This window comes from Phaethon lepturus, unplaced genomic scaffold (genome assembly GCF_000687285.1).
Source record: "Phaethon lepturus isolate BGI_N335 unplaced genomic scaffold, ASM68728v1 scaffold14112, whole genome shotgun sequence".
Classification (NCBI taxonomy): domain Eukaryota; kingdom Metazoa; phylum Chordata; class Aves; order Phaethontiformes; family Phaethontidae; genus Phaethon; species Phaethon lepturus.
In genome coordinates, this window is record NW_010522389.1 from 44,326 (window position 1) to 71,651 (window position 27,326).

At 39.6% G+C, this 27,326-nt stretch overlaps 1 protein-coding gene across 2 annotated transcripts in view; it reads right to left on the reverse strand.

Annotated features, from left to right (window-relative positions):
- RBMS1 (RNA binding motif, single stranded interacting protein 1) overlaps window positions 1-25,742 on the reverse strand; it is a 65,940-nt gene extending 40,198 nt beyond the window's left edge. Inside the window, exon 1 of one of the 2 annotated variants that reach the window (XM_010281775.1) lies at window positions 25,569-25,742. In XM_010281775.1, coding sequence (XP_010280077.1) covers window positions 25,569-25,720 — 152 coding nt within the window. In that variant the 5' untranslated portion in view covers window positions 25,721-25,742. The remainder of the gene's footprint in view (window positions 1-25,568) is intronic. The other variant, XM_010281776.1, reaches the window with a different exon arrangement.
- Between the last annotated feature and the right edge of the window lie 1,584 nt (window positions 25,743-27,326).

Sequence of the window (27,326 nt, forward strand, 5' to 3'; positions counted from 1 at the left end):
TACAAGAAACCATGTTTTAGACACAAGCTTGGATTCTCTGAGTATATATACCAAATAAAGCAGACAAACTGCCTTGTCAGCGCCAGGCTTGCTAACTAATGGCGGGGGGGAAGTAAAAAACTTAGCTATCTCTTCACCACGGCCCCCGAAAAAGATTAAAAACTCTGTTCTGGAAGGTGACAAGTGCAAGTCCGACCTGTGAAAGCTGATCAGCAAAGCGGGTAAAGAATTTTCAGTACTTTTAAAATGGAAAATTGAAATGTAAACAATTTCAACTAAAACCAAAACATCCCTCAGGAAACTTGTTATGTTCTTTTTTCAAAAAAAACCCCAAACACGCTCATTGCCTGTTTCTCATCTTCTCAGTAACTGGGCAGTCCAGGTGCCAGTCTGCTACACAGTCCAAAGGTGAGCACCCAGAGATCTAAGAGCAATATAGCTATAGGAACGACTGCTGTTTCTGAAGCGCTCTGCTTCAGAATAGTGCTTATCAGTTTTAGGTTTTTTGATCAAACTTAAAGAGTAGAATTTGTCGCTGCTGGTGAAAACTTGCAAATTTCCTTGGAAGTCAAATCCCAATTTCAGTTTTTAAAAAAGCAACTCCCTTGGCCTGCATTAGCAGGGGAACCAAAAATGGAGCACAGGTTTCTCAGATTCCTTGCCACAACCGCCTCTATTTGCTCGTGAACTGCATTTGATACAGTGCTGTGAGTATACAACAGAGAAACGATGCAACATGAGTTTGTTTTCACATAAGAACATAATGTAACTTATTACTTTAACAGGTATGCCTAAGCACTGTGTGCTAAGAGGTTCTTTATCATTGTACAAGAACCCAAAATTATGAGAAATGCTATCAGCATAAAAGAGCGGAATTTTGGGAAGAATTAAGTTTTGCCGGTTCACCTTCTAAATGTAACTTCAACAGAGTGAGTGCCATTTCAGAAAGACTGTTTCAAAAGACAACTAACTCAATTTCTGCAGTGGCTGTATTAAGTCTTAAAAGTTCTTCAAAATATACAATAAGCCTAATGAATAAAGTTAAGCTTAGTTAGGAGCTCAAGCAACTGTTCACTTGCAAAGCCATAGTTATTGAAGGATGAAGTTATTTACAAAGTACTTCCCCATGAAGAACATCTGCATACATGTTTCAGTGTAGTCATCGCTCTTTGTGACCATTTCCAAGCACCTCCTGTTTATTCAATGAGTTAGTGTATGGCTACAAATAGTCACAAGGGGGTAAGCCTGGGACACTAGCCACCAGATGTTGGCTTCCTTATTTTATCTGAAATTGTGAGCACCTACACCAATATAAAATAGAACTATTCATCTATAGCCTAAAAATGTAGCAGTGCCGATAAAAATCAGTGCATAATTATATTATGCTAGAAGCTGTAATAAAGCAACAGAAATTGTGCCTAGTAGTTGGAGCAGGTACTTCCTTACTAGTGCCACTTATTTTCCAAAGATGTAATTCCATTTAGAAAGCTCTATATCTTGTAAGTCAAAACTTCTGAAACTCTCCCCAGAGTTTTTCCAGAGTGCAGAGTAAATGTACATATTATGAGAGAGGCAAACTGTTCAGGGACAGTGCTCTTCAAGATCCACTAAGCTCTTGTGTCCCAAGTCACTTGCACCCAGCATTTTATTTGACGGCCAGCATTCTCCATACCTTATCAGCTTCCCTAAGCTTCTTGAAGTGAAGAGCTACATAATCTTTTGCAGGGAAAAATCCCGGAAGGATGATCTTGTCCTTGCTACTGTTTCAGTTCTTGAAAGTGTAGAAAGTGGTGGTGGTAAAAAACTACAGCACTGTGTATCTACATAAATGAAGCAGCTGCAACCCGCAGCCGGTTTGGTCACAGAGGGGAGTCAGGGGCTGGCTGTGGACTGTGCTGGCCCACAAATGCTGACACACAGCAGCCCACAAATATGTCTCTGCATGTCTGTTCCTTACCAGCACTCCATGGACCATCTTCCAATGTGCAAGACCGCTAGTGATTTAATTCACTCTCCTAGATAGCACGGCTCCTGCAAAGAACCAGCTGCCATGGAAGACTGCCAAGAAGTTTCAGCAGTGTAAGTCTAGGAATGATTTGGAGAACCAGTGTAACAATAGCAGCTATCGCCAGGACTTCTACGATTTTGCCTGTGAATACTCCTCCCAAGTGCTAGCTCTCCACTCATGCCATGAAGCACAGAAACGCAGTTTACCCCACCACAGCCTAGGCAGAGGGATATATCCCCTTCCTTGCTCCCACCACGTGGTCTGATATCAGGGGAAATTACTCCTTGCAGTTCCTCCTAAGTACTTCCTTCAAATGATGACCATCATGAAAATCTGCTTGCTTCCTCTTGAATTCTGTAGTCCTAATATGACTGTTAACACAGGCTCCTGCGTTCAGGAGGTGCAACTGCAGTGGAGACCCACCAGAAATCAATGAGCTATAAAAGACAAAGTCATGGTGCAAACAAATATGTATTGCCTGCTTACAAAAAAGGATATAGCAAGCAAGAGAAAATTTATATTCCAAAGATGTCTATGATGTTAGGTCTTGCCTGCAGATCATAATTCCTCTTAAAGTTCATGCATATCTAGTTGCCTTAGGCACCCTGCTGAGGCTACCCTCCCACTCCAAAGTCTTACTACATGCTTGGTGAGACTTGCTACCCAACGCAGAGCACATCTCATGGTTGGCAGAATCACTTCTACAATGTTTAGTAATTGCTCATTCTCTCTCCTCTGAAGCAATTTTTTAAAATACGCTTTCTTTCACATTAAGTGCTAATTTTGAGAAATAATTGCTAATCTGGCTGGTTACAAGCAACTAGGTATTCCTTATTAAGTAGGTTATTTTTCTCCCCCCAAAATATAAAATTAATGTTCAGCAGCAATAAAGAATTTTTTGTTGGGTTTTTTCTTGGGATGGGTGGTTTGTTGGTTTTTTTAAGTGCTATTAACACATTCTCTCTTTAGTCAGCATTATCTTCGGAGATAGATGATTTCAGCTTTGCATCCCTTTCCTATACAGCATTTGTACCAATGCCAACTAACATACTAAGGAACAGAGGGCTTGGGTAAGAGGCAGGTAAATGATTGCCAGGGTGCATTGGTTGTGGGATTAAAAGGGGTATGTTCAGTAACAGTCTGTGTACCAGTGTATAAGCTATCGTTATAGTACAGAACACCAATACAAATGTATATTTGGACATGAGGTGAAGAAGAAACTTGTTCAAAAGCCAAGTTAGGAAGATCAACAGTACTGCTACTTAACAGAATAATGCTTAGCGCTGCCCATTACACACTCTTTGTGCAGAAATGAAAGGGTAACCCCACCTACTCAGCCGGTCTAAGATGATCTACTGCCAGGCAACATGAATATCAAAACACAGCACAACACCTTAGTCTTAGATACTTTTGAAGTGGACGGCTTGAAGCAAAGCACCAACACACACGTTTAAAAAAATCATTGTTCAGCACCACAGTCAAACCCAGTGCAAATAATCACACTGACAATTTTATTACAAATAGCTAGGAATACTTTTGACATCTAAAACATCTCTGAGGCCTAATTTTGGTGACCTCTGTGATGATGAAAGGAAACAGTCCTTAGAAAATTAAGTATGCTGACCAAACCAAACTAGTGTTTATTTTTCTCCCTTTGTACATCAGCTAGTATAACGCACACACTTCCAAACGTGAGGGCGATAAGATGCCATCATGAGCATGACAAAGAATGGGGAACAAAGTAGCCTGAAGTCTCTGCCACAAGTGCTATTTTGAGTGTTGAAAGAACTTATCTGTGTGTGCATTAGGGGAGGTACAATAAGAACAGGCACTGAGAGGCTTGATAGAGGTTGTCTGGAATGAATTGTTCAAATCTTTGTCCACAACAGCTTAACGCAATATACCTTATACCACCAAGCTCACGGTGCTTCCCTTTGCAGTACTTTCAAACTGTCTTCCAGCTTGTGCTGGTTTCTCTACCACCTGATGTTGACTTGGACACTAACGTGCCAGAAGGATCTCTGCTACCACAAAGTCCTTCCCTTTTAGAGCTGCTTAGGTCCTCCACCCTGAACTGTGCAGAACTTTGTGTTGAAGATGAGCAGTGCTCTCTCTTTGCCCAAGTCCAGTCCAGTTGTAAAAAGAGCATTCCTAGAGATCCTGCTGTTATCCCTTGCATTACTGTAGTGCTGCCAGAACTCCCTCTGCTATGCAGAAACAATCCTGCGTGTCTTCTGTGTTTATTCTAGATTAATTTTTACATCTTAGCATCTTATCACTGCCCTTCATGGAATGTTCTTTATTTCTAAGAGCCAGAATCATGTGGTAAAACCAGGCATGAATTTCATAATATATAAGTGGCTCTGAGTACATGAACTCACTATCAGGTGGAATTGTGAAAGGAAAGAGAACCTATCTGAACACAAAAACTTTGGTAGGGAGCCAATATTCTCACCAGGTGACCCAAAGACGAGAGAGAGCACAACAAATAGGCAGATCCAGCAAGGAGGGTCATGTGGGAGAGCAGATCAGCTAATCCTAAAACACATCGCAGTTGCTGAATGGATCCACATCAAAACAAACCTTACTTTAAACTAGGGTAAATAACTAACAAAATGGATAAAGCAAATACTTCCAATGCAATTCCTGTATACTAATTATAACACTAGAAAGAACATGCAGGTGGAGATGCTTAGTCTGTAAATCAGCTTTAAAAAAAGCAAACAAAAATAACTTTCTTATTCAAACATGGTCTTAGTGCATAACATGGTCAGAGGGCACCTTGCATGTGCTCTAAATGCACTAAATCCCTGCTTGAAAGGGAATACTAATATCCTTCAGTATGATCCTAAATAAATGTACGTAACAAACACTGAATTCTGCAAGTCCGTGATGCGCAACTTTTAAGACAGCATCCTCACTTCCCCAAACACAGAGTATTCTCTTTTGAATAGTACAACCCAAAACATTTACGAGAAACTCATGGTCTTAATAGCCTAGTCCTCACCGCAGTCTATCTCACTTGTAGAGTATGTGGAAGCCCAATCCATTCATCTGAACTGAGACCTGAAGAGAAGGCACCCGAGCAGTCCATGGGAAGGACTCACCTATGCTGCAGCTCAGCTCCTCCATACCACCTGGTGCAAAAGGTCCAAAGAACATTCCCCGTAACTGAGGAAAAGAGTCAAGGGAGTTGTCAGCGAGAACTGACTTGGTACAGCTGGCTCCCATACCTCACTGCTCTTCCAGTGTTCAGGGCATTTCTAAGCCAACAGCATAGCCAAGAGAACATAATCAGCCCCAGCAATCTTTTCTGCTGGATCCAAAAAACACCTCTGAGCAGGACAAAAGGTTTTATCTGGCTCCCATATCTCCCTCTCACTGCTGCATCTTGGGAAAGTGGTGTACTGAACATTAAGCTCTTGCTCCCTTTTAAGCTTAGATAAACACAGGGAGTTTTTGTTTCTCCACGTATCAAATTTTTAGCTTCCCAATTAGGGGAATTTCCAAAAATAATTGTCAATACAATACTGCTAGTCCTTGTGATAGTCTACTCTAATCCTGCTATTTAATTATGGGTAAATGTTCTCTTACAAAAACTTGATAAATAAATTTATTCAGCAGAATACTGAGTTTGGAGAACAGAATCAAACCATATGGTTTCCATTTTTAAATTCTTCTTCACCACATCTATGTCCTAGTGTAGAAGGAGACATTGCTGAGAACATTTTGTCCGTATTTTGTTTTCTGTTGTTGGAAGACACACTGTTCTTTGAAAAACTCTTCGGAAATCACTCGGTTGCTTTATGGCCATCATGAACCTAAGGATTTGCTACCAGAACATAATGAGTACCTACTACTAAAAGCTGGACCAATCACTTTTAGTGCATAATTAAACATTATGTGAAAAGTTGCAATTGTTTTTCTTATTTTTATTTACACAGTTAATTAGTACAAGTTGTGTTTTGAAATTGTTATAGATTTGGCTAATTTGCTTGGTTCAGCAAAATCTCATATACTAGCTTCAGATATTCAAGCACTGGGTTAATCAACTCAGCCAGATGTGCCCTGTTTCAGGCACTGGATCATATTTTTCACTATGTGCAAAATGGGACTTCCTTATGAACCTAAAGTTAGACCACTGCTTCGATGACATTCTGTCAAATGGTCATGTGGTTTTGACACAAAGCTAGTTCCTTCCTGTCTTATGAATTGTCCCTTTGACTCTCTGGTAATTCACAGAGAAAGATGGTATTTTCAAAATATCCAAATATCCAAGTAGCCCTCATTGTTGTTTTTTATTATTTTACTTAGGATGTAAATAATACCTCCAAATAAATTCAAATTTATTATTACAGAAGCCAACTACTGTTTTGATTGTCTTTACAAAATGACTAAAATTACATTTTGTCCATTAATGTAAAGACTATTTTTGATGACTTGGGATCCATATACTAAAAAAACACGAACCAACCACCCCCTCCCCAAAAAACCCAAAACCACCCAATCCCACAGATCTTTGGCTTTACTGACAATTCAATAGTCATACATGTTGTTGTAAATTCTTCACAAAATCAAGAAAGCTTTCTTCACAACCTCTACACCTTTAATTCTTCATTTAAGTTTTGCATATTTGTGTTTTCAATAAGAATCAGTGGATATAAGCATGTACCATCATCATTACTGATGCAGTTACTAACTAGTATTACTTTGGTACAAACGATCTTTTCTTCAGGCTCAGTAGATTAGAATTCCAGATATCACTGAGAAGTAATCAAAAGTAGCAGAGACAGATGCAAAATGAGATACACTATCAGCTCTTACAGTTATCTGTCCTTAGAAGAGCAGATGCTCAGCATAACGGACGTACACAATTTGGTTGAAGTGTGAACAAATGCCTTCTACGTTTCTTGGACAGCATTAATTTTAACAGACAAAAAGCCGTTTTTTTTAGGAATATGTATTTCGTTTATAGTGTATAGGGTCTACACAAATGTAACTACCCCATAGCTAAAAAGAACCAGGAATTGAAAACTCTAACAAATAGCAAAGTGACAAACAGGAAGAAGATTTTTGAGATCATTATTTTTCAGCTACCCATTTTGTTTTTCTTATGAGTAGTTATTTCCTGGTTTAGCCGAGGACGAACTGTGGGGATGGGGAAGAAAAGTTTTTAGAATCAGGAAATGTTTGCTTCCTCTTGCTTTGTAGAGATGTGAATAATCTCTATCCATTCCCTAGAAGCTGACTGAAAGTGAGGGAGAAAAAGTCCTGTTAGCATCCTACAGCTATTTTTATGATATCTTGCAAAAGTTTTTCAATTATCATGCTCCTTTTTACACCAAAAAAAAAAAAAAAAAAAAATCTTAAAAGCACAACCCACTGTACAATGCCCTTTCATTTAGCACAACTGAGGAAAATTGCCTTTTTTAATATCTTTGGGTATTTTAAATGTTTAAGACATTATTACAGCTGACAATAAAACAGCATTCCTAACATGGCTTTCTAGTGTCTACTAAACCAACAGATTTCCAACAACTCCCTGCAGAGGTGTTTTCTCCGTCAATCTTAAATCAACAAATAAAGTAATGGCATGTTTATTTAGTTTTACTTTATAAGGTTAAAAATGTTGCAATAGGTGAAAAAAGCAGCTATTCTTTAGTAGTATGATGACACAATCACAGAGAAAGGAAAAAAAAAAAATCCATGAAGCCTCCCGGCCAAAGAGCTTTTGGAGTTGGTGGGGAAAGATCTCGTATTCTTCCCTAGCAGGCTTCGAGAAGAATTCAACTGATGCCACTTTGAGAAACACACAACAGCAGCAGATTTGAAATAATGAAAGATTTAAAAACCTAAGTATAAAATCTTTACATTAGGGTTTGTTTTGGGGCTTTTTTGTTAATTTCGAAGAAAAAAAAAAAAAGGCAAATTCTGAAGGATGAACCTATAAATTCTGTTCTAGGCTCTGACAAGTTTATCGGCATCTGTTGCCTCAGTCGCTCCACTGAAGATGTGAATACTGCTATTTGGCAGAACTACGATTAACAATCACCCACTCTTCAGGGGGAGACTTTTTCCAAAGCCTGAATCTTTGCCTATTCTTGTTCAGCTGCAACATGATTTTTACTACTAAACACATGGTATTTAATTTCCATTTAATCTTTCATAGGCTAGCAAGGTAATAATGTCCAACTTGATGGTAGGGAGAGAGAGCAGCAAAAGTGGCAAAGCCAACCTCTCACATTGCATAGGAGATCATCTCTCCTATTTCATAGACACCTAAAGACTCTCATCATCTGAATGATTCCTGTGATCTTGTGAAAGCTGGGATACGAACATGCTGGTCCTAAATTTGTTGATTACGTATCTGTTTTAACTGTAAAGACACAAGATGTCACATGCTGTGAAGAAAAACGGAATTTCAAGCAACAAACTGAGAAAAATTATTCCATCCAGTGTTTCATGCAGCCACTGCCCCTGCAGTAACCCAACTGAACTTCTGACAAACCGAGTTGATTTAGCATAATCTTAGAACCATCTGCTCGGCTATCTATCAGTTCAGTAGCCTTGTTACTTTACAGTTTATAGGTTAAGCGGGATAAATAACCTATCAGAAACACAAATAGATTTGCCTCTTTGACACATCTGAAGTGCAAGTATTGCCTAAGTAACTGTAGCTTGCTTTCTCCTAAACTGAAGAAAAAGAAAATAAAAATCACAGTAATGCATTAACCAAAGTGCCTGTTCTTTCAGAAAAGGAAATTGTTTATGTCTATCATCATCTTTACAGTTTATGAAATCAACAGTTCAGCAGAGCTAAGTAAATACTTAATAACTTATTTTTGCCTACACTTGCAGGAAATTTTTCCTATTTACCCATTTTAAAAGTGAGAACTATGTAGAGTTACACTACATTTCCAAACATCTGTTTGCAGGAACACAACTGCTGGTTGACATTAAAAGTGTTGTTTCCTGCCAACGTTCTACTGAGTTTGATGACCAACATTAGTGAAAGACCACTCTGCATTTTTCTTACAAATTATGTGGCATTGTTCTTTGAGAAAAATATTTTGGAGCTGGAATATGAAGTGATGTGTGTTAATTAGACTGAATGGTTTAGAAACTGATTTGCTACTATTCTACTTCTAATATAGTATGTTGTAATTTATATGAAGTACTCTTACACTGAAAGCATTATGGAAAGTTTTACCATAAAACACTGAACTGAGGATCATTCATGTGAAAATGATTTGTGCAGTTATTCAGATAGTCACAAACAATAAATCTCATTAATTATCATAAATCAAACATATATTAAGACATTCGCACAAGAAATTATCAGTAAATGCTAAAACATTGGGCGGGGGGGGGGGGGAAATCAAGACTTCTGCCTCAATTCCTGCCTTACAAAGCAGACTGCACTTTCTAATCTCTATCATTCAGCATCCAGTTTAGCATAGCGAACTATGGAGAATCCTTATTTTACAAAAAGATATAACTAATTAAAAAGATATTTGGAATTCTTGGATAACCCACTTTTTAGTACTGCAATCATTCTTACTCAAAAAAACACAGGAGAATCTACATATTCTGCAGGAATTTGCCTGTGCATCTACTGACAAGGCTATTCAGGTATACGGGAAGGGGTTACAGTTTCCTACAGCTACAAGATGGAAGAACAAAGCCACGTTATTTTAAGAAAGCAAATGGTCTCACCCTGTTCTCTAACACTACGGAATGGACACAAATTATGCCTGGGTTAAGAGTAAAGTCCTGAAAAAAAAAAATCTGCATTTTACACACAACTGAAAGCAAAAACCAAAGCAATATTCTTTGAAAATAAATTATCATAGTTCCTGTGGCTCCTGGAAAGAATATTAAAAAAAAAAAAAAAAAAAAAAAAAAAGAAAGAGAGAGAGCGAGCGCGCACAGTTTCACATAGCCATGAAAGATACAGGGGTTTTCTGAAAATCATAATTCATTTGCAAGCAAAATAATAAAGTTCTGAACAGGTTCAAATTACAAGCCTGGAATATTATTTCTACAGTCTGGCAATTTGTTTTATCCTCTTTTTCATACTGAGAAATGATCACTAATCAAGACAATGATTTGCGAAGATGAGAAATTAAACCAGATGAATGCTAATATGTATTTATACGCCAAGCTCATGGCAGGTCTGCAGACGTGCATGTATTGATTTACCACTGCTAGCTGTTTTAATTTGAAAGTAAGGCAGTATTTCTATACCAAACCATAAATCTTGGCAAATTTCAGCTTCACCAATTTTGCAGAGCCTATGCTAACAGCTTGAAAGAATAAAACTATGAAGACATAAGAGAGCAGTTCTTGTTATTCATAATTTATAACTCCTTTCTCTTCCCTGTGCTAAATACTAAGGATAAGCTTAGGAGCATAAATTAGTCTCTCTACCTGATGACCTTTTATTTTTCAATTCTTCCTCCTCCATTCAAGGAAACCAACTTCAGTCATTGTCAGCATATGATGCATTTTCCTTTATTTGGGATTTTCCTAAGCGTATTTCTTTTTCTTGTGCGAGGGAATTAAGGACAAGGCAAGGGGAAGATAATATTATTTATCAACGCTTCCCAATACTTTTTTCCCTTGTTTTGGTAAGAACAGTATAAATCAAAAGGTGTTATTGTGGCTACAGTCCTAGCTAGTGTGAGATTACCTGCTATCTACATAGACAGACACCTCTTAATGCTACAAGCCTGTATACTTGCAGAAGATTAATCTTTAATTTATTCTTGCCTATTAATTTCACTTCTAGTGAAGGTTGCTAACCAAGTCTTATACCCTCAGTTTAAATAAATGACACCCCGAGGAATATGTTGGCAAAATCTTGAAAACCATGAGATTGGAGATTGCCAAAGTACAAGGGCACTTTCAGCCACATCCCACTTCCTAAACTCTGACCCATCTGTCAACTCTGAACTACAAAGAACTGTCTCACATACTGTGTAAATTACATATATATATATACACACACATAAAAATATATACATATATATGTACAAACACACATAATGCTTTTTCTTGCATTTATCTTGTATGGAAGATGCTTGGTCACTGGAATAATGCCTCTCACTGATAATTTCTTTAAAATATGCCAGCGCTTTTTGTATGTTTTCCTCCTGCTTTTGTAATATTAAGATAACACTAAGCCAACAGGATGAGTCTAAGACCTGGACTGCTGGGTTAAAACACCTTCTAGGCAAAGATACCCGTTTGTTCTTACCTGCATCTTGCACTAATTTAACACCCCATCTTGGAAAGTGCTGACTGACCCTCTTCTGTCTGGAGGGCAGAAGAGAAAAAAAAACCCAATACATTCAAATAACTTCCAGTCTCACTGAACTGCATTTTAACAGTGGTTCTTTTATGAAATACTCACAGTAACATCCTGCTTAAAGTAGCCATTTTACACTGAAATTAACACCTAATTATGAAGAAACTGTAAAATTAATATTAGAATCTGATCTCCTCTAATTTCTGATAATTTAATGTCAATCATGCTAGAACAGCACTAAATGGACAAATTATTCAAAACCACTGCTAAACCTTCCAGAGGTCTTGCCCCCCTAATAGCACGGCATGTAGATTTGATCCCTATTTGAATCTGCTTCCCTAGTCTCAAGTCCCAGCTGTGCTGAATGGCAAATTTCTCCATTTCAATACAGAAAATGGTTGTACTAAAGTAGTTCTCTCCAGGGGTCAAAATACTTCAGAAGGGCATTTAAGTGGATGTACGTTATTGAGCAGAAACATCAGCTCACATACTATTGATTATAACTGCATGGCTCAGTTGAAAAGATGTCTGCAGTACTATTAAGTGCTGAGATATGGACAGAGGAGTGTTATGCATTAAAAAAAAAATACTATCCGTCTGTTGCCAAATTTTAGATTACATGAGCAATCATAAGCTGTAACACAAAATCTAAAGTGCAACCTTTGCGGCTGATGCGTCAGGGTCACATTCAGTGACATTTCCTCAGTTTCACATTGCTTTTGAATATTGATTGAAACAAGCAGGAGGCAGAATTTGGTGTCTGCAGTTTTGCAAAGAGAATGTAATAGATACTTATCTGTAATTTGCTTTTGGGAGCTTAAATGTATAATTTTCTTTAAAAACACCATTAACCTGTTCTGTCCAGTGTTCTGGAACCACTGCACATTCAGGCTACTCTTAGCCCTGAGCTGCAGACAGACCCGAGGTCACAGCAAACTGCCCACTACCAGGCTGTTGCGCAGAACACTCCCAAGCTGGCTGAAACGAGTCTGACCCCCATGACTCTCATTTCCAGTGTTTTCCATTTTTTTGTGTAACGACTCAGATGCCACCATGGAAGGAGAAATTCAGTGTCCCAGACTGCACTCTGGCTGGTGTCCATCAAGACACACATTGGTGGGCTTCACGGTGAACAACACAGACAAGGGAGGTTAATCCTGGCCTAGAAAGGCAAACCCAACCCATGAGCATCTGTGCAAAGGGGTGACTCAAGACCGGGTCAGCTAGGCTCAAGGAAAATGGGGATCTTCCAGTTGGCTGCATCAACTGCAAGCCTGGATGGCATCTACATTAAACAGACATAGATTCAAAGTTTCTTAAAAGGAGCAGCTGTGGAAGTTTCATGAATGCAGAGCACCAGCAGCCACAGAAGGGACTATTCAAAAAACATATTCTGATACAGTGCCAAGAAAAATCAACCAACCACTGCATGACAGCAAAGCTGACAGGCAAGCCCAAAATCAGTGAAGTTAGTCTGTATCACAACCACCTTTCTTGAACAGATTCAACAACATATGCCAACAAGGGAGCTTGTATGACATGGTCACAGTGTTTCTGGGCTTTACAGACCTTTTTTTATTATTGAGAGCCTTTCTCTTAAAAGTGATGAAGTATTATATGAAAGAAGGTGTAACTTCTACTTGAGGATGAATCTCAATGCCTACACTTCAGATTCTAAAATAGTTTGTTTACTAATTTTTCCAATCAATTTATCTAAACAAGATGCTTAGACCAATCCAAATAGAAATCTTAAAATATTTTTAATGAAAAACACTCAGACACAGGAAAATATAATGGATACAGCTATTGCACAGAAAAGGACTGAGTATCAAAGAGGCAATGGCTATATCTAATATCAGAAATGCACTCATTATTAAAGAGTTAAACAGTATCTAGGTCACTCTACAGTCTTTCCTGCACACCCTCTGCTCCACTGCATATCGGAAATGCTGTGTGGGAAGGCCAGGGAACTAAACTCACAGACCAAGTATGACTCAGACTGCAGTAATTTAATGATACTTTTTTTTCTCTTAAATTATCCTTGGGATTAAAAGAATCCACACCCTCAACGCGAAACCAAATCACGGTGAAAGGAAGAAACCACAAATTCACAGATCTTTGAGTCAACAAAAGGTATCTAGAAGCAAATTAATTATTAATGGTGTAGGACTGAGGCCTTTCCTATAGTTCACTACATGGTCAGAACAACAGAAGATGAAGAATTTGAGCCCCCAGTCAGATGTTCTTCTGAAAGTCCTAGTGGGGATGATCTCAGCAACAAGAATGTCAGAGAACTGTCTGCCAAAAAAATAAAGGAGAGCTGTCACAGCCAAATGCTGACCTCTACCACCAGGGGAAAGCAACTTGAGAGAAACAGCCTCACATTTCCTCTACCACTGCAGAAGCTGAACTGAAGAGTTGTCAAATATCTTTGGCACAAGCATGAGCAGAAGACAACTACAAGATCCTGGAGCAAGCAGATCACCAGCAAATCAGGTCCAAATACAGTTAAATCCCTGAGGAAAAATTAAAATTTCTGCAAATTCTGTCCCATTGAACAAAGCAGAAGTTTAGAAAGGACACTAAGGAACAGAAGAAAACACTGCCCTCAGTAATACTCCTTCCTGACTACAATATAAATTTATGAAAATTTACTCTTCCCTCTGCACTTCAAGCTACCTCCCTCCCCTTCACTTAGGGAATGGACAAAAAAAGACACCCTAGGTACCACAAAAAGAAGAGCAAAGCTAGAATGTCTTAACAGCATTAAAATATCTTCTATCACAGGAACTCATAAATTTTCATCCAGAGAAACAGAAAAATAATTTCCCCTTTTTCATGGCAAAATTTTAACTAGTTTTGTTGTGGTGATATAACCAGCAGTGGATCCCTTTTCCAGAAGGGTTTTTATTAGTATATCCAAGTACATGGCAAGCCAATTATAAAGAACTGAGCATCTGGCTTTACAGTTATATATTTAGAGGTATTCTGCTCTGTTTCTAATTAAATGATCTAATTTCTTTATTTCATGGAATTAAAAAAAGTAACAATGTTCCCAAAACCTATACCCACTATATAAACATCATTAGGATGCTTGCTCAGTAACCAGTTACCTTTGACAGTAAAGTCTTGCTGCTGCTCACCTTTCAGCTCCAACCACGGAGTTGTCCAAATCCCTGATCTCCTCTGATTAAGTGAGGGGTTTGGACCCAAGTAAGTTCAGGTGGAGGGCTCTATCTTGAGAATACAGACAGTGTCACTTAATCAATGAATTTTAAGCAGCAATTAAAAGGGCAACATTGTTGATAGAAAAGACCAAGAGAGTCACCACAAATGAAGCAGAAGTCCCATGTTTCATATTGAGGCCAATATAGGGTCTGCTTCAGGTCATTGCTTCAAGAAGTGCAATTTATTGGTTAAATGGAAACTTAAGAGGAAAACAATTAAGTCTTTCCTGTTTTTCAAAAAGGAATCAGACTCAAAAAAGCCTTTTCTTACCCTGGCTATCTACTCAAGAACATCTTAACAACTTTTCTACTGAAACCTACCTACTTCTTGCACCCTATCAATTCTACCCAATTCAGTTGACCAAAACAGTGAGTCTGTGCTCCTTAGACTACCACCTCAATCTCAGTTCAAGTGTTAGATGGGAGACAGTTGATTAGTGACAGTCAGGGCTGTCTCCTCTTCCTGGGAGGGCCATTCTTTTCAAAATATTTAATGACATTTGCAAAACTGCGTAATTCAGAGTGAGTGTCCTACACTTCAAAGAGAATTAACAAATATTTAACTGAATAAGTAATTAATAAAATGGGTGGAAAAAACTTCAGAATTTCTCATGGAACAAAGTAACAGGCAATTCAGTTGGGAAGAACAGAAGACTGTGACAGCTTATTGTATATTTTTATAATGGCATAGCTCTGAATATCTGGAAGATGTTCAAAAAGAATTGATCCTAATTTACATAATAAAGAGTATATTCATGCTGAGGCCTTGGTATGATGATGGATTGTTTTCAACAGCAGTCCTGGCTAATGGTCTTTCACTCCTATACTGCAACATGGAAGCCCTGTAAGCTGCCACTAACAAAAAGGAACGTGGAGCAACACTTCCCTCTCGGTATCCAAGATCTTCAAAAAATAGCAAATAGACTTTTGGCAACAAATAAAAAAGCATTAACAATAAAGTTGAGACAAAGCCTGCTACATAATAAAAACAAGTAGCTTCAAGTGTGGGGAAAGTAGGGGTTTGAATACAGGGTGTCTGGAGGGGAAAAAAAATGCAGATGATTTACAAACACTCATTTTTAGATCACAGTAGTACAAACAGCGATGCAGGGAAGGAAATGCATACTGGTACGTAAGCTCCACTGGATACCCCACCATGTTGATACCCTCAGGCCTTGAAGGGAAAGAGTCTCTCTTCTCTCTGCCAACCAGCCTCTCCAGAACTCAGCCAAGACATTCAGACTTAACACGGGGGAGATTTCTGCCTTGGGGTACGGCACGGCTACAGGTTCAAAAAAAGAAGAAAAAACAAAAAACACCAAAAGAACGAACCAGAGCCCGTGGAGTTTATCTGGCACTGTGCTATTACATAACTGAAACGCTCAGGATTTGTTCAACAGTGAAGGCTAAGTCCACGCTATGGAGTGGTTTTAAACCCTAACAGCGGCAGTAGGAGCTGTGGGCTCCTGCAGCTGCTCCAGGATCAGGCCTTTGCGAACACACTGCGAACAAACAGGAGTCAAGCTTGCCATCATCTGAGGGGCATAGGTGTTTCTGTTTTACGTGGGCTTTGCTAACACATCAGTTCCTTGGCGATTTTACATACACACTGCATAAAATTACGTACTGAACTGTAAAACTCTGCTGGTCTCCAGGCTCCAAAAGCTCTTCAGTTACTCTATTAGTGGAGTCCTTGAAACCAGAAATAAGTAGCTTGGCTCTTTTTCCAGTGTTTAGATAATTTTATTTCTGACATTTAGGGTTTGCAAATAGAAGATTCTTGATTTCTCCAGTGCTTGTATTACCCTGTGTGAAGCATTTTTTTTCCTTCATGGTTTTGGATCTTCTATTAACGTAACACTTATTTCATGACGTCGTTCACTCAGCCATTAAAGAAAAAGTCCTTATTAATGCACCAGAATAATTGCTGATGTTTTGATAGACTTGTGAAAGCTTAGTGACTACATTTAAGCCAAAAAGCAGAACTAGGATTTGAAATACCGGTAACGTGTAAGGCCTTAAGTCAATAATGTTTGCAAAATTCTGATCTATACTCTGCCTTTTAAAAGGTAGTATGGACAACTACGCAACTGCACAGAATAGAGAAAACATACATTTAAAAAGAACACACATTTTGGACTAATATACTTCAATTAAGATGCCCAAAATGTCGATTCATTAAATGTAGTTATTAATGTACAAAAAAATTATGAAATAACACACAATGTTTATGTTGGGGGATTTCTCTTGTGGCAGTAAAGCAACAGATTACAAATTTTTCCTCTTTTGGGTAGATCAAATATTAAAGTAGGAGAAGAAATGGAAATGGAAGAGGCAGGACAGGAGTACAAATCAGAACATATTTCTTCCACTGAAATTGATTCTGTTAATCATTAACTCAACACACACAGGTTTTTTCAAGTGGAATATTTGTACTAGTAACAGTGTCAAAACAGACCCCAAATCAAAGTCTTCTCTGTTTGTGTTTTTCATTGGTGTTTTTTGCCATTATTGTTATGTCTGTTATCATAACATTATCAACATTCAAATTAAAAATTGAATTTTTTCCAGGTACTGCACATCTATCTGCGAAGATTAGATATTTAAATGATCAAATGTTAATTCTTCTCCCAACAGCCCTTTAGAAATTTCATTTTCTACAGGGTTGTCCGAGTCTTGAGTAAGGCACTGCCCAAACTGAACTGAGGCAGCTGACATTTTTTGTACATCAAAACAGGGTAGAATTTTAGGGTAGAAGTTGTGGGAAATTCCCCTCAATTACAAGTTGGAGGTAGTAGGATCCGAATTTTTCATTTGCTATGGATGTTTATTATCTGGGTTGCATACAATTTGGGAGTGTTACTTTTTCAACCCTAAATGCTGCTTGGCAACAATGTGGGGAAAAAAAAGATTGAAAGGTTACAAAAAAAAAAACCAAACCCAAACCCTCGTCTTATTATGTGTCAACATCAGATAGCTCATTTTTTCATTTCAAGGAGTTAACATTACAGAAATCAGAGCTAAGCAGAACTAACCTTTAGCAAACAAAGTCAAGACTTCATGAGATTTCTGAGTTATGTGAAACCACATGAGATATTAGACATTAGATAAAAGAATCTGTTTGCAAATACTGATTCTGCTTTCTACGCTGAATGGTATCCTGAGAAAAAGGGCAAGTTTAATGCTGGGGCAGAAACCAACTTAGGCTCTGAGCTGATTCAGTTCTGAAATGGCTTCCGACTGAGCCGCCTGCTCATGTGGTCTCTACCAGAAGGGACAGTTTTTGGCATCTGCACCACGGAACCCACTACAGAGCCGGATTAGTACTCATTAACATTGTCAGTAGTCCACCAAAATGAAACAATCCCCTTCAAAATGTTCTTGAATTACCGGCTATTCCAATAAATAACGGTGGTGGTATCACCTCCCATCCGAGACAGGCCCCCGACACCAGGGGAGCTCGGGACCAGGGCCCTGATCAAAGGCATTCCACCAGCTGCCATGGGACCTTTTTTCCTGTGGCTCGGTGACAGGGAACGAGGGTTGCATCTCCGTGCAGCAGATACTTGCAGACTTGCAAACGCTCACAGATTTTACAGGCCCCACATTACCAAATCAGCTTTTTGTTTTCCAACGAGAGATCTTCGATGGCGGTAAGTTTTACCAATCTGTTTTCCTAGTGCTTCTTTTACAAGCAGCTGTGGCTGAAACATTCCTTCCACTCTCCTCTCCCTCGCCCCCACTTCCTAAAGGAAATTCCATGGGATCACCTCTCCTCTGGCCCCACACTGCAACAAAACTCTCATCTCCTGGGGGAGATGGAGCTTGTGCAATCGCTGGGTCCCGGCATCCGCGACCACAGTGCGCACACAGAGTCCCGCGGTGCGCTTGTTTTTTAAGAGGGTATGCTGAGGGGAACTGCTGATCACCGCTAGGCTAAATGAAATACTGACTTCAAAAAACTTCAATCTTTGCTTAATCACAAAACGGAAAGAGAAAATTAAAACTATATTTGTTTTCAATTCAAGGCATCCCAAGAGACCCTCTGCATCCAGAGGATAGGAGTCTAGAATACAACTTTTTTTTTTTTACTTTTTTCTCAATTACAATTTCATGAAAAATACATACGGCTCCCTAATGACATTCTACAAGAAGGCATTATTGTACAAAAAAAAATACCCTGGAACTCCTCTGAGAGGATTTCAGCATGGATTTCATTTGATCATGAATGTAAAGCTGTCTGAATTTTATTTCTGTCTAATTAAAGTGCAAATATTGAATAGAAGATAGAGAGTCTTCCTTCTCATCATGCCAGGCTAGACGTTTCAGAACATGACTGCTGAAAGCAGTTGTTAAAATGTAAAGGAAATGACTATTTAAAGCAAACATCACATATCCAGGCCAGTTGCAATTCCCACGGCACACCACGCAAATGCCTCGCCACCGACTGCGGAAGTAAAGTCCTAACAAAAAGCAGCGTTTCAGTCTCCGTGTCAGGCCTACATCTCTCCCGTGCATCTGGCAAAAGTGACACGGAAAACTGAACACTATTTCATCTCAGCTGTAGAAATGGGATACTTACTTTTGATAGCTGATGATCTTTTAAGCGGTTGCTAAGACATCTACATCTACCCAGCATATTGCAGCATCACAGAATCTAGCAGAGCCGGTTTACATACCACACCAGCATGCAACTCCTCCTCTGGCAGTTTGTCTAGCTGAGAAACTGGGTGCATCAGCTGGGCAGAACACAAGTGAGATTATCTAAATCCTGGTCCCAAAGTTACTGCGGGTGTTTCTCTGCAGCACTGCGCTGCGTTCCACAACAACGTGTGCCTGCACAGGCAACACAGCGCTGGCAGAATCAGTTGTTGCATCTAAGGAATGTACCTTCACCGTTCTTGGTGTTATGTTTGATCTGAAGAGCAAAACCAGGTGAAAAAAGTACAGTTAAGGGAATTCTACTGCAGGTTATACAAAACCCAAACCATGCCACAGTCCTTGAAGAAGGAATAAAGGAAAAGATTATGCTGGTACCACACAGCATAAAGCTAAACATTACGAATCACATACTGCTCAACTGCTAAAGAATCTACCTCTGCCTGCAACCAAATGATATTCTGTAAAAGTGGTGTTATTTATTCAGAGATGTATGCAATAATACTATTTTTAAAAATACATACATAAACGTCTAAAAGAACTAATTTGTAGGGGACTTCTTTCCACCCTAAAAAAAGTAAGAACCATAGATAGGCTCCTGCTCCAGTATAATCAGTATTAATACTGATCTCAAAGGGAACAGCTTCAGAGACACTGATGTATCACACTTAATTATATGACATGAAATCATATTCCACATAATTATGAATGCAATATTTCACCGCAGCTGACAAACCATGAAAGAAAAATGGAGAGTAAAGGAGAAAGGAATGAAGAGAAAATACTTTTAAAAAATTGGGGAAGTTGGCTTTGAAATCTTCCATTCTGCTTTCCCTAACCCGCATCATCTACCTAGAGGGGTTGTATTCACGTGCCACAGCCATTTCCTTAGACCACACTGAGCAGCAGCCACCCACCCAGGCCATTCTGCCAAGAGACGTAAATGCAAAAGACAATCGGATTATTTCCTAAAGTCCAGCCATGTCCTTTTTTCTAATGAGATATGCTGAGTAAAACTAGCAGTTTTCTTGCTCTCACTGACCGCAGTGACGGCAGCTCCCTGCTACAGTAAATGTTTGAGCTCTAGTTCACCACTTCTCAGCTCTGAGTGTATTTGAAGGAGATGGGAAATGGCAGCACGGGGAGAGGTCACAATTACACGGCAAGCAAAGAACACGGAAACATTAACATGCTAATGGCTGTCACATGATTTAATAAAAATGTGTGGTTTATTAAGAGCAGGGAATCGAAATAACTTTTAGGTGCTCTTGCTGCAAAACAGGGAAACATTAGAGCATGGAACTACCAAAAAAGTTCCCATGCTGTGGAAACAAAGCTGTATACCACGCCTGGCTCAAACGTTTCAAAACCACCAGCAGCCTGCCATCGGTTTTAGCTATGTTGTGTTCACGATGCTGAATATTTAGGAAGGAATCCTCAAAATCCTCTCTCAAGAAGAAACGTGACTTCCCAACACACATAAGCAAAGGCAGCCGCTACAAGGTTCTATTTTCATGTTCTGACCATCACAACACTGAACAATGATCTGTTGTGGTAATTGTATCACTAACTTTGTTACCTTAAACCAGCTGCTTTCCTAATTGTAATCCCATTAAAAACCTGCATTACAACCATACAGCAATAATTTAAAGGGGAAGCCTTAAATGAAACTGTCCAGAGCAAAAACAGATTTGGGAAAAAAAAAAAAAATCAGATAGACTACAAACAGCTCAATACAAGCAACACAGTACGAGCAAACAGCCTGGAAGGGAGCACACCAAAGGGTGGGCTGGTGAGATGATTTATGCTGAACTGAATGGGGGAGACCCGGGTTAAGCCTCAGTGCCTGAAATCTCAGCCTGGGACTGGGGATTGTCAGGAGGGTGAAGGGTCCACTGCATCATCCTCATTTAATGATGTAAATAGCATAACGGGAGGTCTCTGAAGAAATTCAGTGTTACAGAGATGCCATGCTGCAGGCTAGTAAGTAAATCATAAGCAAGATGGTGGAAAGCATAGAGCTTTGGAACAGTGTGACTTGAGCATAAAGGTCATCCACAGCAAAGTAGAGCACTTAGTGAAAGTCTGTAAAGCACCTAGAAAACGTGTCAAAGCAAGTTACAAACTCCTGGCTCAATGTCCTAAAACACAATCACTTAAATCCCTAATCACATAAGCAGTCTCAACAATTTCAGTGAATAGCTGGAATGGATTTAATCTCGCGTCTTCAGATCCAGATATTAAATAAGCTACAAGAAGTGACTGTCTAACAGTCACAGAATAAGAAAGTACAACTAATGCCTAAATAATGTATTCATAAGCAAAAACCCAACACAGCAGCTGAAGGAGGCATATCAGTAGCACTGTCAGTCTGATCTCAGTGTCAGGGAAGGTTATGGAGCAGATCACCTTGAGTGCCATCAGGCCCATTCAGCATGGGTTTATGAAAGGCAGGTCCTGCTTGACTAACCTGATCTCTTTCTGTGATGAGGTGACCCACCTAGTGGATGAGGGAAAGGCTGTGGGTGTTGTCTACCTAGACTTTAGTAAAGCTATTGACACCATTTCCCACACCATACTCCTGGAGAAACTGGCTGCTGATGGGTTGGATGGGTATGCTCTTCACTGGGTAAAAAACTGGCTGGATGGCGGGGCCCAAAGAGTTGTGGTGAATGGATTTAAATCCAATTGGCAGCCAGTCACAAGTGGTGTTCCCCAGGGCTCAGTATTGGGGCCAGTTCTCTTTAATATATCTTTATCAATGACCTGGATGAGGGGTCGACTGCACCCTCAGTAAGTTTGCAGACAGCACCAAATTGGGCAGGCGTGTTGATCTGCTTGAGGGTAGGAAGGCTCTGCAGAGGGATCTGGACAAGCTGGATCAATGGGCCATGGTCAATTCTATGAGGTTCAACAAGGCTAAGTGCTAGGTCCAGCACCTGGGTCATAACACCACCATGCAACACTACAGGCTTGGGGAAGAGTGGCTGGGAAGCTGCCCAGCAGAAAAAAAAGGATCTGAGAGTGCTGGCTGACTGAATATGAGCCGGCAGTGTGCCCAGGTGGCCAAGGCCAACAGCATCCCAGCCTGTATCAGAAATAGTGTGGCCAGCAGGAGTAGGGAAGTGACTGTCCCCCTGTACTCAGCAGTGGTGAGGCCACACCTTGAATACTGTGTTCAGTTTTGGGCCCCTCTCCACTGAGATGCTGGAGTACGTCCAAAGAATAGCAACAAAACCGGTGAAGCGTCTAGAGCACAAGTCTTATGAGGAGTGGCTGAGGGAACTGGGGTTGTTTAGCTTGGAGAAAAGGAGGCTCAGGAGAGACCTCTATAACAGGGGGTTGTAGTGAAGTGAGTGTCGGTCTCTTCTCCCAAGTAAGATGCAATAGGACAAGAGGAAATGACTTCAAGTTGCACCAGGGCAGGTTTAGATTGGATATTAGGAAACATTTCTTCACCAAAAGGGTTGTCAAGCACTGGAACAGCAACCCTGAAAAACCAGCACTTAATGGCAGAGGTTTGCCCAGAATAGCAAAGCTCACGCAATGGTACTACGCAGTTTGGGAAAAGAAACTGCACAGTGGAGTCAGGCAGAGAGGACAGTTGCAAAAATCGGTCCGAGTCGCACAGTCAGTGCTGAGGTCATGCGGCTTCCTGCAGGCTTCCCCAAACTGTACTCACAGGCTCCTTACTCGAATTTTTCCTTTCCTCTGCTCTTGTCCTTCTATTAGCCGATTTCTCCTGTCTAGCCTCCGACATAAAATATAGTAGTATCTGTGGGCCACTGCATCAATTGCTTTGCTTACCCTTACATACCTGATGGAAAGCTCTTATGGCCAGGACTGACTCACATGGTGTCCCCCCAACACTCCAGGCTCTGGTTCTGGGTTGGCTGTTATGACATCCTTGCAACAAACATAATGCCTACCTTATTCTTCCCCACACTTCTGCCTCCGGCACAACTGATATGAAGAAATTTGTTTTCCCAACACAGAACTGGAGTAGCAGGCTCAAGTTTGAATGAACTATTCAGAAAAGTGGCAGCTTCATTTCCCACGCAAAAGCCAATAATACTTTCTGAAAATAGCTGTACTCCGAGGTAAGCCTTCACAACAGAATTATAATATGCCCTTTTCATCTTGGAAAAGAGAAGAAGTCTTCACCTAACACAGCACTAGAAAGAGCCAAGCAAATGAAGGTGGAGAGCAGATTTGTAGAGACATATATGGGCAAACTGCACTCTTGGCAGGAAAGTAGTTATCCACAAAACTGGTGAACATTTGCAAACTGTGCTCGTAAATACTGCGCAGCTGTGCTACAACAGGAAAGCAAGCCCAACACTTCTGTACTTTGATAAAAGGTTTCTCTAGTGATTCACCAAAAATAATTAATCAAAATAAAAACATGGCCATAATTAGCACTTCTAGCTGTTGTGAGCAAGTACTGATGCAAACATATTGACTAAAGCAAATAAAAGTCACTGTATAACCAGACCCACACACAAGAACTCTGTAGATCCTTCTACCTTGTATTCAGAGGGATTACATTGAAAGCAGTATTGTCATTTCTGTCTTACTGCAGCATCAAGTTAGTTGCTGAAGGGCTATGTTGGCAGAGAAGCCTAAGGCTCTTAATAGATTACCCAGATTTTTGAAAGATGTTCCAAACCTAAAATTTCTGGACATCTCACTTGGTTCCTCAGCAGAAATGGAGAATTTTGAGACAGGGCCTCCTTTCCTCTCAAGTAAGACATTTCAAAGAGAAATACCTCACAGGAAGAAATGCTGCAACCTTCCAAGACTGTAAATTCATGTCAGAATTGATTTAATAACTTCATGGCTACAGTTCTTGCCTTTCCTTTATTTGCAAAATTCATGCTGTTCCAACTACAATTACGTATTGAACAGCGACAACAACAAAATTGGAATCTTTGGCTATCCAAGAGGAAAAGGACCAGTTACAGCAAAGTATTGAACATATTTTTTCTAGGATGTTCGTGCACCGGTGACATCTAAGACTGTGCAAACCAAAGTATCTTGAGAAAGAGATTAAGGAGCTATAGTAACGACTGCACAAATAGTAGTTACTGGGCGGCTCCAGTGCAAAATAACCTCACAACTCTGTCCTAACATAACATGAGTGCGCAGGCCAAGCTTTCTTCATCAGTTCATGAGACAAAAATGGGAAGGAAAAAAATCTACTTCTGTAAAACATACATTTGCAACTAAAATGCAAGTGACACGATTGTCACGTGGGAAGCTGTAAAAATGTGTAATTTATCAATGAGTCTTTTCACAGATTGATAATCTGTTCTCTTTTCTGTAAAACACATGGATTTCATTTGCTGTTGGGAAAATAACCAAATGGAAATTTTTTTTCTTTAAAGTTGTTTTTGTTATAATACCGAAATGACTGATATGTGATGACTACCCTGAAAGTCCAAGTTTTGCTTAAAAAAAAGAAATAAAAATAGTTCTCTATAAACCAGGTATCAAATTTTTTGCAATATTCAAAAGCAAAGGTGCCTCATGTAAGCTGGGATCCAAGACTTACAGGTGTTCCTAGCTATTTTGCTAACTTGTGTTGTTATCTTGGGCACTAAGGATTTTAAAAATTCAGTAAAACATTTAAGAAAGGTGATTTTAAGCAGTGTATAAACAACATAATTGCACAGTGTCTTGACATCTGACACACATCTGAAAGTAACTAAAAGGCAGGTGCTGCTGTACAGATTAAAAAACCAACCCAGAAACTCATACAAGCAAAAAAATCTCACATCAACAACACTGCCTGAAAACCTCCTGCTACGCCAAGTCTACCCGGAACTGCAGCCACTAGAGAGGATTCTTACATGGATCGACTATTTCTAATGATAAATATAATTGTGCAGTAATGCACAGCCAGCATAAATTAGTCTGAAACTAGGATAAGCATTCAAATGCACACTGTAATTTACAGTGATGCAGAACAATGACTTGAGGAGTTTGTATCAACGGATTATCTGAGTAGTGACCAGAGAAGACCCTCTGCTGCAGGTTCTTAATAACAAGCTTCACATTCAGGTGTTAATTTTCATTTATCTGTGATTTCAACAGCATCAGGCAGTAGCATGGGTGATCATTGTTTTTATTACAGCAACGGGTTGCTTCTGTTCACCATTACATTCCAACTTTCTCTGCTTCTCCAAACACATTCTTTTCCTTCTGATTGCCAGGGAAGTTGAAACTTGCCATCGAACTACAGTGTGAGGATTTTTATTTATGAATCTGTTCTTCTTCCCTTATAACCCAAACACTCATTTTGTATACCTACTATAAGATTCTAGGTATGACATTATAATTTACATTTAAGCATAGTACTTACGGTTGGCATAACTTTACCAGGTCCTGATCAGTGGTGTTTGGAGGCAGTGCTCTGATGTAGAGGTTTGTTTTACTTAATTGATCCCATCCTGAGTTGCTGCTGCTACTACTGTTGTTATTACTGCTGGTGGTGCTGGGACTAGGAGGAGCCATTGGGTGGGCTGGTACAATGGACTGCTGCAAAGGAAAAAGCGCGTTAGAGGAAACTATAGATAGCAATCACAGCATGCACGTTAGCTCAGTCTACAGTAGCCTGTTTACCATTTGGAGCGCTGTGTTAAATCTGTATGCAATTACTCGTGTATTTTAAATACACCTGCTTTCACGCCACATTTGGGACAGGATTCACAGGTACATTCTAATATACCCAACCACCATCTGAAGCACATTCAATGCATGACACAGGCCCACATTATAAATAACCTCTGCTGAATATTATTCATAGGATTTTATCACTCTTCATTGTGGCATCTGATGTGAAAATGAAATAAGAGATATTGTTCCTTCAGGTTCCAACAGGTATAAACTAAGTTTACATCACTATGACTATTTCGCATGTCATAAATGAATTATTGTAGCAGAGATGAAGACTATGTTGCTTCCTTAACCTATCCAGAAATAGAAAAATAATTAGAAGCCTCTTTTGTATCTCTTCTGGCTTTTAGTACTTCACACAATACTGTTATTTTTTAAAGATAGAGAGGGGGCACAGTTTAAGGACAAGACTTTAAATTACTTGTGTGCCTTGGCAGAATTTTCATACTGCCACTGATCTCAGTATTTGTGGATTACTTCAACAGTGTCAAGAAAAACATTCTGTATAATGGCAAGACCCCCAAGTTTCAAAAGGAGATATGCACATAAGCACTTCAACCTAGTCCTTAAGTTATCTAATGCTATTGCTTTTAAAATCAGACCCTAGTGGAACATAAAAACGTCCTAGAGAAAATCTGCAGTAGAGCAGTCAATGCTTTGCATTAACAGCAGGACACTGTACAGAAAGTATTATGAACAGGTCTGTGGTGTTGTAAGGGAGGAATACTTTAATGAATTGTACTAGAGGACTGAAGCTGCCAGTAAAAGACTTCTGACAAGGTTTTCACTAACAAAAAGAAGTGGCTGCATGCAGCCCCTTTCCAGCCTCCACGGCTCGAGAAGCTCATAGCAAAGAACCACCCTGTGAACTGCAGAGGAAGGGCACGGGCAGAGGGACGACACAAAAGAGAAACCAACCCACAAAGTGGAATATAAAGTGAGATGTCAGTGTAGACTCCGTTCTTCCCGCCCCGGTGCCACCCTCTTCTTTGGACTAGTACAAACAGTTGTGCAGCCACAGCTTGAATCAAAAAAATTATCTTGCCTGATCTGGTTCACCACATGTGGTTTTGTGCTACGCAAAAGCTTTGGCTGTCACAAGGCAGGGAACAGGAATGTGTAGGCAGAGAGGAGGGGATTACAGTTTACCTTGGTTTAAAGCATCCATGAAACTACAGCCTTAATACACAAGAAAAGTGAAACTGTTTTGGAGATAACCTCGGGAAATTGGAATGAAATTCTGGGTGGGAGAAACGTACCAAGGCATGCCTTCTATCAGATACCTCATGATTAATTATGTGCTGCTTTTTTGTGTTTCCCTAGGAAAGTTTTGAAATCTTTCAGTTTGGCATATTGCAAAGTTTATTATGCAGCAATAATAGCCTGGAACAGCGAACTGCAACACTCGCTATAAAATCAACATTGGTATGTAGATACATAGTTG